General features: G+C 30.5%; 2 protein-coding genes across 3 annotated transcripts; both read right to left on the reverse strand.

Annotated features, from left to right (window-relative positions):
* Positions 1 to 6,012: 6,012 nt before the first annotated feature.
* Positions 6,013 to 8,743, reverse strand: LOC125424298 (nucleoporin NSP1). Its single transcript, XM_048481278.2, has 2 exons — positions 8,589 to 8,743; positions 6,013 to 7,799 (listed from the first exon to the last, which is right to left on the reverse strand). The coding sequence occupies exons 1-2, from the start codon at positions 8,631 to 8,633 to the stop codon at positions 6,273 to 6,275; spliced, it is 1,572 nt and encodes a 523-aa protein (XP_048337235.2). The 5' UTR covers positions 8,634 to 8,743; the 3' UTR covers positions 6,013 to 6,272.
* Positions 8,744 to 15,846: 7,103 nt separating this feature from the next.
* LOC107426898 (uncharacterized) lies at positions 15,847 to 17,740 on the reverse strand. Of its 2 annotated transcripts, XM_060811517.1 has the most exons (3): positions 17,505 to 17,738; positions 16,872 to 17,040; positions 15,847 to 16,766 (listed from the first exon to the last, which is right to left on the reverse strand). In XM_060811517.1, exons 1-3 carry the CDS (start codon positions 17,547 to 17,549, stop codon positions 16,111 to 16,113), a joined length of 870 nt encoding a protein of 289 aa, XP_060667500.1. In that variant the 5' UTR covers positions 17,550 to 17,738; the 3' UTR covers positions 15,847 to 16,110. The 2 variants fall into 2 exon arrangements, with proteins under 2 accessions (XP_060667500.1, XP_048337411.2); XM_048481454.2 differs by having other exon boundaries at positions 15,847 to 17,040; positions 17,505 to 17,740.
* Positions 17,741 to 19,429: the final 1,689 nt, after the last annotated feature.

A 19,429-nucleotide genomic window follows, 5' to 3' on the forward strand; every position in this document is an offset into this window, starting at 1 on the left:
ATGCTTTGGTGCTGAACTCGATGGAGTAAGCCCCAGACCTTCTTCCTGCGTCATCGGCTGATCTTTAGCCACACTTTTCCAGTATGTTCCCGGTTCGTTTCTTGATTCTATAGTACTAGCAAACTGCATGATCAAAAACAAGAGAGAGAGAGAGAGAGAGAGAGAGAGAGAGAGAGAGAGGGAGAAGGGGAGACATAAAGCAAGTGAGAAATGTGATAAGTACAATGGTTAATTATGATTAGCAAAAAAAATGTCAATAAAATATGATTACCTTTTACAGATCATAAAGCTAACTAAGTCAAGTGTTAATAAAGAAAATTAATTAGATTCAACAATGAGAATACCCTTTCTTCATCTATTTAGAAGAAAGTGACTTGGACCATTAGCCAGGTAACATCCTCATTAGGATGATAGGCTTAGATGGATATCGAAAATTCAAACCATATTAGAAGCGGATGAATGATGACAAATCGCAAAATAGCAATTTTTTTCCCTACCAATTATATGAGAGTGATAGCTTATAAGACCAACGGAGTATGGAAATCAAACGGTGCTTACCAAAAGTAAAAGGAGAGCTAACATAGCACTAGTAAATTTCATGGCTGCAACTGGTATATGGAGAAACTAGTAGTTTTCAATATTCGTGGAGGCGTTTCAAATGAACTCCCTACTTATATAGATGAACTAAATAGGTAGAAGACCTTAAAAATCTCTTCAAAAGGACGTTGAATCGCTTTGGATACATCAAATTGTATAGTTTCATTTCTTATTGGTGACAAAAATATATATTATTTTAGTTGATATTATATGGGTAGTTAATTGCAGGGTCTTACTTTTAACTTTTTATATCCTAATTGATTAAAGAATAGTAATGGAAAAATCCCATCAGATTAACTGATTTTGGGATAGTGCCAAAGAGAAAATTAGGTCACTACATTTCGATAATTAGATTTTTTATCTTCTCTGGCGTTTGCCTTGCATATACGTTCAGATAAGGTATTTGGTTCTCGTTTGCTTCTTTTTCGTCGCCTTTCTTCTTGTAATTTCCATCTGCTACTGATTTTATTGTCTTTTGCTGCGTCGTGTTTTCACAGGCTGGATAAATTTGGAAATTCATGTACCTATGACTAGGTAGATAACTATTGATTCTATCAACTCAAAGATACCACTTGACGACTATAAGACAAAAGAAAAGAAATAAAAAAATAATAATAAATCAAAAGAGACATGTCGTTCTTCAAATTATTAGTAATATTATCATTTTGTACATTGGAGGCAAAAAAACTAAATAACTAGCTAAAATATGTTCAAAAGACTACTTATGACTATTAATTTTGAAAGATAAAATATAAATGAATTATAAATTATACAATAGACATTTATAATGGGGATTTTTTTTTTTTTAATCAAAATGAGCCTGATTTTACTAACCGTTTGAAATGGTTTTCAATTTATCCGTTTCTTAAGTATGACCTAATTATATACATAAACAATTAAAATAAATACTGAAAGCCAAAATCATAAACCTTATCAAACAAATGGTTAACATTTTTGGAGTATTCCTCATAACATATAATAACGTTAGCCAAGCAGCTTGTTTTATTTTATTTGAAATAAAAACAAGATGTTTAAATGATTTATTATGTTTTTGGCTTCTTGCTAGGAATGATATAAGAAAAAGTCTGGTTCGAAGCATATCTTTGGAAAAGATGGACTACGCTACGTGTTATATAGCCTAATTTTTGAGGAATTTTTCTTTTATTTTTATAAAATTTATTTATTTAATTTTAAATGGTAAATTTTTAGGGAGATGTATTCAATTTAGAGTTTGATAGATTTAAAATGAGTTATAGACTTTAAAGGATTTGATGAATTGTTATGAAATTCTACAGACTCTATAAACATTTTATAAGAATCCAACGAAATTTTTAGGTTAAAGACTTGATTTTATATTGACAATTTTTTTAACAATTTTACTGTTAAAATCCTTTCAAATCCATTAAAATCCATTATTTTTTAAAATCTTTTAAAATTAATGACTTTTTGAATACCATCAGATTTTAAAAAAATTCTACAAAGTCTTAATTGAATACATCTAGATTCTAATGGACTTTTATAAAACCTATCAAAATCTGAATTGAATATTATTAGACTTGTATGGTCTCTTTTAAAATCTAAATCGAATATTTCTAAACTTTTAAAAAATTTTAAAATCTTTTAAATTCTAAATTGGATATATTTTTTTAATTAAATAATAATAAAAGATGCTATGGTATTCAATATTTAATGTTGCGTTGTGCTCGCTGGCATTGAATTTATACACATAACTGATTTTTGTGTTCACATTGAAAGAGCTACCATTGCTACGTCATGATACGGGTCGTGTAGGCTGGGGACTTTTGTCCGAATATGACCAAATGTGTCCACAATTTGTTTCTTTTTTTGGGCTAAGAACAAAATATATCTACACGAGCCAACATGATTGGTTTTTGTGTTTCCATTATTATTCATCATCTAATAAATGTCTTTACAATCTGGATTCACCCCACACACACACACAAAAAAAAAAAAAAAAAAAAAAAACCTTGAAGCACCAAGATCATAGGCAGCGTGAAATTATTAAATCCATTGGGACACATAATTGAATTGGCTTAAATTATTTTCAATAATAATATTTTATTGGAGATTCATTTATCTGTGTCTAATTTATATTAATTTTTTAATTAATAATATGTTGCCATACTATTTGGTGAATCAATTTTTTAATAGATTGTTATAATCAATTTTTTTTAATAAATTGGGAAAGGAAGATTTTATCATCAAGGTTGAATCAACATTTGAGGATTATCATAAATGATTATTTTTAATTGACCTTTCCAAAGGGATAGTGCAACCATATTCAAAATACCTTTTTTTCCCCCCATTTTATGTTGTCAAAATATTGTGTCCGTGCCAATGTATCGTTTCCTTGGGTCAATCCAATGGTTTTCTCGGACAATATTGATTCTCAATTCGAATTTCCCATCTATAAAAAAAAAAAAAAATAGAAGATAAAAATTATTAAAATATCATAATATTTTGTAACTCTTAAAATCGTATTCAATTGCTATAAATTATGATTAACAGGATGAAATAACGAGATAAAAGGAGGTTTTAAATCTTTTTTATTTTCAACTCAAATTGTGTCTACTTATAATAACAGAGACATATGTATAAAAATATATGCATAACATACTGTATGCAACCTTCCAGATTTCAGCCGCTCTTGACTTGCTCATTAACTTCTTCTTCTCCTTCATGCTTTGTTTACGAGGGAATGTAAGGTTGGTTCTAAAAACAACTTGAAGTTATTAGGCTCGTGGTTATGATTTAGTGAAGCTTTTTTCCTTACGGATTTGCAATTACGTTTAGCTAAATCAAGTAGCTTAGTCAAACCTCGATTGGTTTGGATATGTTTGTAATGTTTTTTCAATCTCAATCTGAGCAAAAAAGACTTAGTTGTTTTTTTTTTTTTTTTTTTTTTTTTTCATTGATACCAGAATATATTATATATAAAGCAAATGTGAATGCAATAAGTAAAACCGTCCAAACCAGCTAGTGAAACCCAAGTGCTTCAAAACAAAAACAACCGGTGGTGTGAATCCAATGTTATCACTTTTGGTCCAATGGTTGCTTCCGTATAGCTTTCTGCATGTTGAAGTAGTCTCATGAGGTCTTGATACATGTTACTTGGTTCACTGGATAAGATAGAAACCAAATCCAAGCTTGCCACATCACCAAGGTCCTCCAAATAGGTTAAGTTGCTCAAGTACTTTAACCAGCTTTCTAATTCGTGACATAATCTAGTTTATGTGGTTAATTTTATGTCATTTGATGTTCTTAAACACCAACTTAAGGTCCTAAAATAAACTGGTAGAAATAAAAACAAAATAAGCATGAAAAGACACTAAGATACACACCCTCAACCTAGAATGCATACGCCTTGGGTTTGGTCAAAAGTGTGGCTAACGTTGCCACGAACTCTAACACTTTCAAATTTCTCTTCTTCAGGCTTCTTATGGGTATGGTAAATTATAACATTAGGGTTATTTTTAAAATTCTTTGTGAACAATCTGTTTCATCTGATCCTTTGTAACTTATTGCATTAGGACTATTGTCAAAATTCCTAACGAAACGATCTGTTTCATCTGATCCCTTGTAAATTATAGCAATTGGCCTATTGTCAAAATTCCTAGTGAAACTCTCTGTTTCATTTGAACCTTTGTAAATTATAACATTGGGCCTATTGTCAAAATTGCTAGCCATGCTGCTAACACATCTTGATGAAGAAGATCTTTGATTGCTTTTGGCATGGTTTGGTCTTTCAAGATGATTTTCAGTAACCACCAGGGTCTTTTTTGGCATAGCTGAGGTCTACAAACCAACATTTTTTTTTTTTTTTGAGAGGATACAAACTAACATTTTACAAAAAAACACCTAGCCTTGCTTGAAATTGATCATATACCTCAAAACTTTAACATAATAACGACTAATATGCTATTTATATGCACACACTTACATGCAACAGTTACATATTTTACAAAAATAATATATTGAACTCCATCGAACAGCTTATACTATGTGTTTAACATTCTATTATCAAGGATATGATTTTTATTACCAATAATAAACCACTTTACTGCCTAACGTAAGGTGCCAGATAGAATCCAATAGACAATTAATATTTTTTCACGCTTGTATAAAATATCTATATGTTTATGTGTATGATCATCATGGAAAACTTAGTGACAGCCACTAAAACAATCTTAAATGGTGATTCAGAAAGAATCTTGGGGAGCATAATCATGAAGGGTTAGATATGTTTTTTTTTTTTTGTGTGTGTGTGTGTGTGTGTGTGTAAGCTAAAACAAATATAGTGTTGATAAAAGAGAGTATAAGAAGAATTGATAGAAAAGAGGAAACAGCATGCAAGTGAAGAAAGCTGTTGAGAAATGATAATGCAAAGGAAAGCTAAGATGATCTTCATGTTTTACGCGTATAGCTGGAAGTACACACTGTCAATGTATTAGTCCCCCTTTTTTTTTTCTTTTTTGAATCCATTAATTGCAATTACGTAGTAAAAATACCAAACAATAATTAATCAGACATCTGTATGTATATCAATGGGAGATCCTGTATTATATTTACCAATAAATTAAGAAAGAACACTAGGAAAATTAACTAATTTTATCTAATTAAGGAAGAAGACAAAGAACGCAAATATGTTATGTGGAAAAAATTCTATATATTTTGCATTATCTTAGCATTTATATACAAGGAAAATTTTGCTTATTTGTGAAAGATAACACATGGAGAACTTGACAAGGATCTTTGCATGTATTGTTTAGAAAGAGTCTTGCTATCTGTCATCATTGATGATGACTACCATTTTATATAGCAAATTTTAGTTAAGACATTTTATTCTATTATCTTTTATACTAAATTCCAAAATTGAACCCATTAACGGTAATAAATTAAATTAATATATAATATGTATATTCCGTTAGAGATTACTTATCAAATAATATTTTTCATTTTGAAATGCCTACATATGTATAATTGCATATATAGAAACTTACATGCTACATGTGACAATGCCAAATATAATTTTGATATTATTATTTTGAAGAAACAGATGATAGACACATTTATTCTAAATTTGATGCCATATTATTTTCTTCATAATTTTCTTTCAAAATAGACAGATAAAAATTAAAAATCCTTTTTTTTTTTTTTTCTGGTTTTTTCTCCAATGGAACGTCAGATTCCAAACTCCCAATTAATTTTCTGACTGCAAATGGTGCATCAAATTGAGTAAACTGTATCTGATCTGTGTGAAGAATTATATCTGGTATCCTTCTGGTTTATAAGTACTGTTTCTTTCTGTACTTTTAGTTTTCCTTCCCTGTCATATTTTGTAAAACATATAGCAATCAAAAATCAAATAAAAGAAACATTTCTAATACATGAACATCTAGAAACCCTTTATAGGAACATAACCACACTAATATTAGTTAGAAAACACATAACATACATAATACAGAAACCATATGTTTTACAATAATTAATCATGCTGCATCACATATCTTGCTAGCTTATTTCATTCCTAAAGCATACAGATACATAGAAACCTAATTTGATTTAAACATAGTTTTTAAACAACAGAAATCCAATACTGTCACTCCACATAAACAGGATTCTTTGGCCTTGGCTTTGCAGATGGCTTCTTTCCTTTATAAGGACCCAAAGCCACCATGGTAGGTTGCTGTGACATCAGGTGCAGTCACGAAGTCCTTAACAAAGGATTCTGCTTTTCTTGCATCATCATGGTAAACAATTGTGTCGGATGTGCCTTCGAAGTCTTGAACAGTGGATTCTGCAGGCTTGGCACCATTGTAAATAATTGTGGCATCAGGGGTGGTCTCAAAGTACTTGATGGTGGATTTAGCTGGTTTAGCATCATTATAAATAATTGTGACATCAGGGGCAGCCTCATAGGGTTGTACTGGTTTAGGATCATTGTAAATAATTGTGGCATCAGGGGCAGCCTCAAAACTCTCAATAGAGGGTTTTGCTAGTTTGGCACCATTGAAAATAATTTTGACATCAGGGGCAGCCTCAGAGCTCTCACCAGAGGATTTTGCTGGTTTAGCACCATTGTAGATAATTGTGGCATCAGGGGCAACATAAAAACTCTCACCAGCGGATTTTGCTGGTTTAGCACCATTGTAAATGATTGTGGCATCAGGGGCAGCCTCAAAACTCTCGTCAGAGGATTTTGCTGGTTTAGCACCATTGTAGATAATTGTGGCATCAGGGGCAACATCAAAACTCTCACCAGAGGATTTTGCTGGTTTAGCACCATTGTAAATGATTGTGGCATCAGGGGCAGCCTCAAAACTCTCGTCAGAGGATTTTGCTGGTTTAGCACCATTGTAGATAATTGTGGCATCAGGGGCAACATCAAAACTCTCACCAGAGGATTTTGCTGGTTTAGCACCATTGTAAATGATTGTGGCATCAGGGGCAGCCTCAAAACTCTCACCAGAGGATTTTGCTGGTTTAGCACCATTGTAGATAATTGTGGCATCAGAGGCAACATAAAAACTCTCACCAGCGGATTTTGCTGGTTTAGCACCATTGTAAATGATTGTGGCATCTGGGGCAACATCAAAACTCTCACCAGAGGATTTTGCTGGTTTAGCGCCATTGTAAATGATTGTGGCATCAGGGGCAGCCTCAAAACTCTCACCAGAGGATTTTGCTGGTTTAGCACCATTGTAAATGATTGTGGCATCAGGGGCAACCTTAAAACTCTCACCTGGTTTAGCGCCATTGTAAATGATTGTGACATCAGGGGCAGCCTCAAAACTCTGACCAGAGGATTTTGCCGGTTTAGCATCATTATAAATAATTGTGGCATCAGAAGAGCCATCAAAGTTCTTCACCGAAGAAGATTTTGTCGATTTAACATCATCATTGTAAATAACTGTGACATCCGGCGTGGCTTCGAATTGCTTGACAGAAGATTTTGCTGTTTTAACATGATCATTGTAAATTATTGTGGTATCAGGTTTGGATCTAGAGTTCTCACCAAAAGAGTTCACTTCTTCTTCATTGCAGTTGGATTTTTCGTTGGAATGCTCTGCTACTGAATATGAAGGAATAAGCCTGTGAATTGCCTTTGGCATAGGCTGATCTTTCATCACACTTCTCCAGTATGCTCCTGGTTCAATCCTTGACTCAATAGTACTAGCAAACTGTAAGATCCATATAAGAAAGGGAAAGGAAGCTGTGAGAAAAACACATGTAATATAACATGATAAACTTTTTTTTTTTCTTTTAAGTTTTTATTTGAAATCGTTTTCAAGCATTATTTAAAGTTAAGAAGGAGAAACATGATGTTGGACTTAAATCTACAAGAGTCGATTGTTAACCAGATCAAGAGCTAAACCGACAATTTTGATTTTATAAACGAGAAAAGAATATGTTATTTTATTTATTTATTGAAATGAAAAAAAAGAGTTTTTTTTTTTTTTTTTTCCCAGATGAATGGGAAGAGAGGAAAAAGAAAAAAAAAAAGAGTCAGTCTGGATATGATTAACACATCCGACTTATTGAATGAGCCTCAAGGGGCCTACCAGAGATTATTCCCTCATAAGAGGGCCTCTATCCATGAGACCCAAAAAGGCTTTTCCAAGGCCGTTGAACCATAATCCATCAAAAACAAACAAAAAAAAAAAAAAAAAGGCCAGTTGAACCATAACCTAGCACCAAACCCACTAAGGAAATGTGGTTAGATGGCTTTGCTAGAGTTAATGGCCACAATCCCTTCGCACACAATTTAATGACAAAATTAATTGTTTTTCTGTACGAGTTTGAATCCCTTTAAATGTTAAAAAACAAAAAAAGCCAAGTTCATGAGCATGAAATCTCATTTCAACGCATCTTTGAAATTTTGGACCCATAAGAATTTTTTTTTTTTTTTTTCCTTCAAAAACTCTATTAGAATGAATAACAATGAAGAGAAGGATACAAATAATACTTACCAAAACAAGGAGAAGGAGAGCTAAGATGGCACAAGAGGATTTCATGGCTACAATTGCTATACCTAATAAATTTTATGATATATGTTTCCAATATGCATGGAGTGTCACAAATGACCTGCTACTTATATAGATAAAAATACTAGGTGACGACAATAAAATAACAATAAGAAAAAGAAATAGATGGAACACAAGCTAGCGAATGAATAAATCAATTCAAAAGGTAGATCAAAATACTAGGTGACGACAATAAAATAACAATAAGAAAAAGAAATAGATGGAACACAAGCTAGCGAATGAATAAATCAATTCAAAAGGGCCCTCATACCAATTAATCACGCATTAAACACCAACTTGCGTATTTCCATTTTGATTGTGTGTGTGACAATGACCGAAACATTTATGTTATGTTGCTTGAAATCAGATTTAGTAATGGTAGGGCCATTTTATTTAATATATCCCGATTAAAGATTTGGTTAAACAACTCCCTTGCATGTATTTTGGATAGCTCCTATCAGAAAATTCAGGTCTTTAATTTGATTTAGATTTTTTTTTTTTTTTTTTGGGGGAAGTGGGGTGGGGGTTGTATACCATATATGTAGATAATGTATGTGCCAAATGTATGTAACATGATTGTTAAGTCATATACCTTTATGTTTCTATCTTATTTAAGCTCTATCATAATATGGAACACATATATCATTCAGTGCCAAAAGAGCTAGAAAAGTTTTTCACGGAATAAATTGATAGAAAGAATAATTACTTTTAACTTTACACGACCGACAATATTTTTTATTCCTCATTTTCATGTTTGGAGGCTGTAAAAAGTTCGAATTTACAATTTAAAGGTCAAGAAGTAGAGAAAATTAAATTTAATCTTTAATTAGATAAAATTAGACATGATCACTAGAAAAAAAAAAAAAGAAATAAACAAAATATAAAAGTTTCTAAATAAAGTTACATAAGCTATGTATAGTTAATTTCATTAAATTCATCATTGAAAATGAATAATTAGATTAAATTAATGAGAATTTGATTTTTTTTATAAATTTTTTATAAGTGAATCTAAATTCTTTGTAAACTTTTGTATCCTAATAATTATTAGAAGATGAAAAAGTGTAAGCCCAAACAAGAAAAAAAATTGGAAAATGTAAAGTTTCAAAAATTAGATTCTTTTAAAATTTTGATACTTCTCAAACCTAGACTAAAAAAACTTTGTGATCAGTTCTCTCTAAAAACATAATCAAAATTTTCGAAGTATTACTGTTTCATGTCAAGTTAGTTAATTAAATTTAATCTCAAAGCTGCAGTGTACAAATGAATCATTAACTGATATTGTGTTTGGCAATTGGCATTATTAAAACAGTGGAAGATAATCGTAAAGGGAGCCAAACTTATCTTGCTGATTATTATAATTATTTTGGTGGCACATCATGTATATTACAAACTGAACCCAAGACTAGATGGACTTCCTGTTATGATTAAGAATTCGAAGGAATTCATTGTATATAATATAACTGAACCAGGTTTTAAAAAAAGGTGATCGAGGAAATTCCTAAAACACATAAGTTTATCATCCTCCAATATTCTAAAGGTTGAAGGAAAGTACAAAACAACATATATAACCTAAATTCTAATCTACAAGCTCTTTTTTTTTTAAAAAAAAAAACACATTTTTGGATGGGAATTAAAAGTTATTTTAACCTTAAAGAAGGGGAATATTTCGTCCAAACCTAATCGAATGTAGAATCTAAAAGTATATTGTGAATAGTTTTATCACTTGACAAAATCTATCATAATACCTAAATTCTACAACAAGTTACCTGAATGGATGATTTTTAATTAAATTATTAATACTCCCTAACTTTCCATTTTGGACGAATTTTTCACGTGGGTTATTATTTCTCTGTCGGTGAGATTCTCATAAGATTTTAAGATTTTTTATATGATCCATTAATGTTTTAGGCTGGTGAGGTTAAAACTTTTTATGTCTTTTGGAATGGGGATAATATCTTCCCCTTAACCTGAATGGATAATTTTTTATTAAATTGTTAATGCTCACTGACTTTCCATTTTGGACGAATGTTTCGTGTGGGTTATTCTTTCTCTATCGGTGAGATTCTCATAAGATTTTAAGATCTTTACATGATCCATTAACGTTTTAGGCTGGTGACGTGCTATGACGAGAAGCTGGGCCTGCCCATTTTGCTCCTTTTCAAATTTTTTATATATGTGTCTTCTGATGAAAACATCGATAACAGCTTAAATATTGAAAATATAATTTTATGAAAATTATACGTATTTAATTGAAAATATAAATTTTTACATATAATAAAATTAATACAGTAAAATAATATAAAAATATATAATAATTAGAATATTATAGTAAATGTTGCTGATCCTAATGATTTTATCAATGGTTCTTCTTGCTTCATATTTCTAATCAGCTGGAAACCGTAAAGAGATTTTGAACAAAATATCATTTCTAAGCTTCTAGAGTAGATGGAGAATAATAAATATGCAAACATTATTTTAGGAAGCATGTGGAAAGAAAAGTTAAAGAAATGACACGGGAATGAAAGACAATGTAAAAAATAAAATATTTTGATTGGAAAGAGACAATCAAAATTGAATCTCTCTTCAAATAGTCCAAAACAAGAAATAATATTAAAAAATGTTCCAAAGATGAAATTATGGTTAGTATGTTTGAAAAGATGGCAATGGGCAAGAAACTAGAGGATAAGTTTAAGAAAAAAAAAAAGTTTTGTTGCAAGAAATAAAATAATTAGAAAGACAAAAACAGACAAAAAAATAAGAAAAACGAAAAAAATGAAGTTGTGTGTGGTGAATGGGATGCTACAGACCAAAATAATTTAGATAATAAAGAATTTTGTTAAATGAGGAGTAAATCAAAGAAGGCAACCAAACAGGCTGATTGCTCTCTTTTTTGAAATAAATCAGAGAAGGCCGCACGATTACTCTCTTCTTGAGTCTCTGAGGCAGCTTAGATCCTTTAAAGGTAATGAAATCCTCTTCTTTCTATTTGTTGGTCAAAGATTCAAAGCAATCACCAAATTATGGTGGTGCCGTGGTTGTGGTGGTGGTTGTTGAAGTTTCTGAGTTCCTGAAATCCCACCAAATTTCACACTTCACACAACAAACAAAATTAAAATAATATAATTAAAATTAAAACATTCAGTAAAACCCATAAAAAAATTAAATGGGTAATTACAAAATTATTGAAATGTGGAGCCATGGAATGATCTAGATTCCTTCATCACTGGTTAAGATCAAGGAAGAAAATGGGGAGGTTTTTGGCTAGGTTAAGGAAGGACTTTTATGTTTAGCTTTTACCAAACTTTGGGAAAGACCGAAAGAGTTAAGAAAGAGAGAAAGTTGAGATTTCTGTCAGATTTCATCGACAACCGAAATTTCCATTCGATTTCCACAAATATCCATTGAAAATCTAAAATTTTCATCGATTTCAGTTGACAATGTTGACATTTTGAAACATTGCCAACATTTCCATGACATCTCCGACAAATATTTCTTTCCCTCCTCTGTCGGTATTTTTGGTTGTAGAAACCCGATAATATCATCGAAATTTCGATGATATCACTGACTTTTTCTTCGGTGTTCGGGATTGGGGATAATACACTTTCATCCCTCCCTCATAGTATTTGAATATTGTAATCTCAAAACAAAATACAAAAATACTACTAAGAAAATTGCATATATATATATATATACATACATATTTATATATAAGGAGAAACTATCATCAGGTTTGGCCTGACCTTTTTTTATGTGGTCCAAAAATGTGTTTTTATTCCTTGCCCTTAGATTAAAACCAATGACTCACATTATATTTCAAAATTTCCTTCCAAAAATGCTCTCTCACATGCCCCACAGCCTTCCCTTCCTCTACCTCTTCTGCTTCCACCGTTCCAGCAGCCACAAAAAAATCCACCTCTTTCCCTTCCTCTTTCATGGGTCTTTTTTTTTTTTTTTTTTAAGAATTATTTAGTTCAAAATTTTCCTATATACTTGCTATACAACGAACAACAAACGGAGCAATAACCTCCCATCTATATAAGCGTGGTTATAGCCAGTGCAAATATCGGTATCGATGAAAATGTCGAGGGTATGATTTTATGGAAATATCGATAAAAATGTCGATATCAATAAATTTTATAGAAATATCGATATCGATGGAAATATCAATAAAATTATAGAAATTATAAATATTCCATTTAGAATACAGATTTTTACATATAATATAATTAATATAGTAAAATAATATAAAATATAATAATAATAAAATAGTCGATAACTATTAAAAATTATTATAAATAAAAAAATACAGTGTTTCTTATACCAATATTCAAATTTTTTTACCATTAGTCAAGAGCATATTTAAAATTTTTGTTTACTGAAGTTAGTGAAAAAGGATATAAAAAATGTTGATATTTGGATAATATAGTATTTATTAATAAATACTATTTATTTAAAATTATTTTCCATAAATTTTGTTTAAAATTTTAAATAAAATATATTAGCATATTAAAAAAATTAATATTATATAGACCCTTATATTTTATCTATATTTTAAAAAATATCATATAATTTGAAACAATTTAAAAATATCTGTTACTTTTAATTAATTCCCATTAAATTTAATTGAAATGTGATAAAAAAAATAATAATTGAGTACGATTCAAAAATTTAGCAAAACTATTAATTTGTGTCAAAAAGTTTTAAAATATATTATATCAATAAAATAATATATTATAAAAATATAAATTAAATTAAATATTATTATTAATTATTTTATTTTATCAAAGAAAAGACAAAAGATAGGTTTGATTTGATTTTTCTATTATTATCATTAATACACCCCCTTCTTCTTCTCCTACGTTCTTTCTTTTCTTCCTAGATCATTTTGTTTTTTTTTTTTTTTTTTGGTTTTTTCCCTCTTCTTCTTCCTTTCTCTCCAACCTCTTATAGCCTTCCTTTTTACCATATCATGTGGGAATATCCTTTATATTTTCATATATTTGACTTGTCAGGCTCTTTGTATTTACCTTTCACGATTTTTCCACGACACGGTCGACGGTAATTTCTTCCCCCCCCCCCCCCCCCCCATCGGAGTCGATGGATGGCGACACCAGATAATTTCAACAATATTTCAGTAAATTCACAAATATTTTCTTCCTTGGTCATAGCCGTCTTTATCTTTTTTTTTTTTGGGTTTTCTATGTTTTGGTCTCAAATGACAAAAATCAGGAAGAAAACCTAATAATTTCCAGCCATGAAAACCCATCAAGCAAAAAAAGATTTATTCTTTTTCTTAGCTTTACTTTAAAAAAGTTGTTTATCAAAATTTAATTTTTCTTATCAAATCGAGGAGAAAAGGAAGCTTGAGTAAACGGCGGTGGTTGTCGTTGTTTAAAAAGGTGGTCTAGGAAAGGACCTGACTTAAAAAAAAGTTGTTTAATTTTACTTTAAAAAAGTAAAGGAGAAGAGGAAGGGAAGGGAAGGCTGAACGGCAGTGGTTGGGCTGAATGGCGTTGTTGTTGAATGGTGGGGGATGCAAATCTTGTCAAATCCAAGAGAAGAGGAGCATGGCTGAAGCTTGGTTGTTAATTTTGTAAAATACACCGAGACTTTCAGGTGGATTTTTAGTGGTTGCTGGAACGGTGGAGAAGGGGAAGGGAAGGAAGGGAAGAGAAGACTGGGCACGGGAGAGAGTATTTTCGGGAGGAAATTTTTGAACCGTTGGTTTTAATCTAAAGGCAGAGAATAAACACACATTTTTGGACCGCATATGAAAACGTTAGCACGGACCTAATGATAGCTTCTCCCTATATATATAGATATATAGTCCGTCTATGGTACGGACGGTCCTCATACGGACCACAGTATTGGTGACGGTTTTTCATAGTATTGGTGACGATTTTTTAAGGAACCGTCGTTAATACTATAAAAAACCGTCACTAATACTACGGTTCTCATACGGACCGTCCTCACCATAAAATTTCCGTATATATATATATATATATATATATATATATATATATATATATATATCAGGGATGATAAAAATTTCCATTAAATTCAATTTCCATGGAGGTTGTAGGACAAGATTCTTCGTTTAAAAACGATAGGGCAAAAATGCTTGCCCCTTTCCCTTATCCTTCCCACCTATATATATATATATAATATAATTATATATAATTGTTTTTTCACAATATATATATATATATATATATTTAGCATTTTAAATATATAAGTATATTTATATATTATAATAATAGTCATTCTATTAATATTATATTTATATCAATTTATATAGGATATAAATTATATATATACATATATATAGAAACTTTTGTCTTTTGGTGAGTTCTAGTCTCTTACTGTATGTGTGTCTATGCCAAATATAATTCTGATATTATTCGTAATCTACATTTTTTATTAAACAGTTATTATTATTATTATGATGTCGCAGCATGGTTTAAATGTTGTTTTATAATTGACATTTGAAAAGTAAGGTCGACGTATGAGTATGCTTTTGTGTTCATATTCTAGAGATCGTGAGTTTGAATCACCGTTTTCCATTTCTTAAAATTAAAATTGTATTGTAATATGTAGACACATCTAACTAAAAAAAAAAAAAAATGGTAAAAGAAAAATTATAAGAAATTATAGTAGTAAAAGAGGTTGAAGATTTAAATGACCTTTTCATTACATGTAGTTTCTCATATATTATTATTCATTTCGAAGAAGATGTAGTTTCTCTGTTATTTGAATTTCACTATTAAAAAAAAAAAAAAAAAAGAAGAAGAAGAAGAAAGAAATGAAAGAAAATAAAACGAGCTTGTTATCTATTTTCACGAAACAGAGGAAAGACATATATATATATATATATATATATTTTTTTTTTTTTTCTAAATTTTATATTATATAATTATTTTCTTTATACTTTTCCTTCGAAACAAACAATTAAAATTATTATTATTATTATTGTTTTTGTCCCTTTTACGTGATGGATTCCAATCTTCTATCCTTTATGGTTTGAATGCCAATGGTGCATCGAATTGGGTCAACTGAACCTGATCTGTGTTGTGAGGATTTATATGATATCTTTCTGGTTTAATTTATAAGTTCTGTTTTTTTTTTTTTTTTTTTTTTTTTTTTTTTTTGGTTTTTCCCTTACGTCTCATATTTTGAAAAACATATATAGCACAATCAAAAGTCAAATAGAAGAAAATTTTCCAATTCATAAACATATTGAAACCCTTCATATAAACACAACCACACGAATTTAATTGAGAAACACATTACATAATATAGAAACCATATGTTTTACAATCATGAACCATGCTGCATACATCTATAGCTTATATGATTCTAAATTAAGCATACAAATATATAGCTACCTTATTTGATTTCCCTTGTTTATTTTTTATTTTTTATTTTTTTTAAAATAACACGGGTCTTAAGCAGCAGCAGTTCAATACTTTCACCCCACGTTAACAGATTTCTCTGGCCTTGGCTTAGCAGATGGTTTCTGTCCCTTATAAGGACCAACACCACCATGGTAGGTTGCTGTGACATCAGGCACGGTCTCAAAGTCCTTAACAAAGGATTCTGCTGTTTCTGCATCATCATGGTAAATAATTGTGACATCGGATGTGTCTTCTAAGTGCTTAACATAGGATTTTCCTGTTTTAACATCATCTTGGTAAATAATTGAGACATCCGGAATTCTTTCAAAGTTTTTAACAGTGGATTTTGCTGGTTTAGCACCATTATAAATAATTGTGGTGTCCGGGGTGACCTGATCAAAATCCCTGACTGTGGATTCCGTTGGCTTTTTATCATTGTATATAATTGAGACGTCAGGGGTGGCTTCAAACACCTCCACAGAGTATTTTGCTGTTTTAGCATCATTATTATTGTAAATAATTGAGACATCCGGTGCTGCCTCAAAGTCCTTAATTGGAGACCCTTTTGTTCTAGCGTCTTGGTAAATAATTGAGACATCAGGTGCGGTCTCAAAGTCCTTAATCAAAGACCCTTTTGTTCTAGCATCTTGGTAAACAACTGAGACGTCAGGTGCGGCCTCAAAGTTCTTAACAGATGGTTTTGTAGCTTTAACATCGTCGTTGTAAATAACTGAGACATCAGGGGAGGTTTCATAATGCTTAACAGAAGGTCTTCCTGTTTTAACAACGTCATTGTAACTAATTGAGACATCAGGCGTGGAATAAGAGTTCTCACCGGAAGAGTTCGCTTCTTCTTTATTATTGAAGTAGGATCTTTCATTGGCATGCTTTGGTGCTGAATATGAAGGAATGAGCCTGTGAATTGCCTTTGGCATAGGTTGATCTTTCATCACACTTCTCCGGTATGCTTCTGGTTCAATTCTTGATTCCATGGTACTAGTAATCTGTATGATCAATTCAAAGAGAAAATTTGGGAGAGTAAGGTGTTGGAAACAAAATTATATAATTAATTAGTAACATTAATATATATATATATATATATTGATATTGAAATCATTCTCAAGCTTTATTCAATCTTAAAAAGGAGAAACGTCATGATTTCATGTTGGACTTCAAATATTTTGCCACTAAGGCGCTTCTTCTAACTTGACCAAGAGCTATAACCAACTAGTTTGATTCTATAATGAGAACAAATTAATGTGTTATTTATTTATTTTGAAATAAATTAAAAAAAAAATGAAAAAAGTGTGAGCTGTGGTGCAATTACATTAGAAGTCCCCATTAGAGTTTATAGGCAAAAGTCTCATATGCGATTAAATTGACCCCTATCTGAATTTTAACATATGTGAACACACACACACACACGAAAAATAATAACAATGAAGGGGAGGATACAAATAATACTTACCAAAAGAAGGGAAAGGAGAGCTAAAATAACACAAGGGGATTTCATGGCTACAATTATTATGTGGAATAAATTCTATGTTGCTCTGTTTTCAATATGCGTGGAGGGTCACAAATAAACTTCTGCTTAAATAAATAAAAAATTACTAGACGAGGATAATAGAATAATATTTTGTAAAAAGAAATAATTGAAATACTAGCTCGCACATTAATAAATCTTCTTCTAGATGGCCCTCATAACCAATTAATAACGTTGGACTGTACTGCATCAATTGCATATGACATTTTCATTTCTGATCGTGCGTGTGACAACGACCAAATATGTATCTATATCATTTTATAACTTGCAATTATGGGCAATGGTAGGGTCTATTATTTTCTTATTTCCAATAATAGATCGTCACGGACTTGTGTGTGTTTGTATAGTTTGAATTAAGAACAAGATGTAGAAAGAAAAAGAAAATTTTATTTTTCTCATTGCTGTTTGTTTTCTGAGAAAGTGAGAACAGAACAGAACACACGAAAACAGAGCCTCGCTTCTTTATATATCGAAGCCAACTTATACAAACAGTTGTGTACACAATCCAACCAAACTAAGACAGCTGTCAAACTACTTAACGAACCTAAAACAGTATTACCAAAAAAAAAAAAAAGAAAAAAAAAGAAAAAGAAATAACTAACCTAAAACAGCCATTAAAGACTGAAATGTTTTGCTGTTATTGAAGCTGATGTGGAGCTGTTGTTATTGTGGATGCTGACATGGAGAGTTGTTGCCGTTGTGGAGCCTGACATGGAATTGTCGCTGTGTAAGACACTCCAACAGTTTCAGAGGGAAAATTTAGGTCGTTCGTAATCATAATTAAATTGATATCTTCTCTGGTTATTTGCTAGATGCATATATATAAAATGAGAGTTTAGCGATGAGTCTTGCTATTTGCCAATTATCATGGTAACTTTTAATTGAAAATTTTAATTTTATTATTATTCTTTTAAAACTTAAAAAGTGAATTCTTTAATAATAATAATTAAAAATATTATAGTATTTTCTATTTTAATTAATACATATCCACATGATCATATACCATATATTATTGTGTATGATCATATACCATATATAGAACATACATGTACCTTGAAGAGCTATAAAGATTTCCTGAACTCTACATAAGCTACAATATTTTGTATTTTTTCCCCCTCAATTATATATTTGGTGGCTGTAAAAAGCTCAACTCGACAATTTAAAGGCCCAGCGTTAGAAAAAAATTAAATTAAAGCACCTTATGTTTTCATATGGATTATGAATATTAATATGGCTAAGGTTTAATCTCAAAGATGCAGCCTATAGATTTTTTTGTTTAAAATTACAAACTGGGGCAAGGGAATTTCAGCCAAACCGAAATTTGAATGTAGAACTTGTATAATCAGTGGTTTTATTACCAAACCAAATCTTAGAATACTAAGCCGCAGCCTATAGATGAATTATTAGTTAATATAGTGTTTGATGTTCTAAATGTAGTGAATTTATTAACTAGTATAATGTTAATATAGTGTTTATTAATTAATATGGCCTTATATAAGTAGTGAAAGGAAATCCATAACTGTTTGGATAAAAATAAAGTTAGAAGGGATCTAGTTTTTTTGATAAAGTGATAATTTTTTTTTATCTAGATATTTATTGTAAAGTGGAAAAGCATGGGTCCAGAAAATTAGATTCAAACTAATGTAGAAAATTTTTTAAAAAAATTGTTCTCATCTATATAAATATCATTTTGGCGAATCCCACAGAAAATAGTTTTAAATTTTTTTTTAAATACATATTTGTTATTAATTTATTATACAATATTAAATTTAATTATTTATAAATCTCAAATTTTCTATTATTCACCAAACAGACCAATAGAAAAATTAATTCTCAGGAAACTAAATTTT

Source organism: Ziziphus jujuba, chromosome 9, assembly GCF_031755915.1.
Source record: "Ziziphus jujuba cultivar Dongzao chromosome 9, ASM3175591v1".
Taxonomy (NCBI): Eukaryota; Viridiplantae; Streptophyta; class Magnoliopsida; order Rosales; family Rhamnaceae; genus Ziziphus; species Ziziphus jujuba.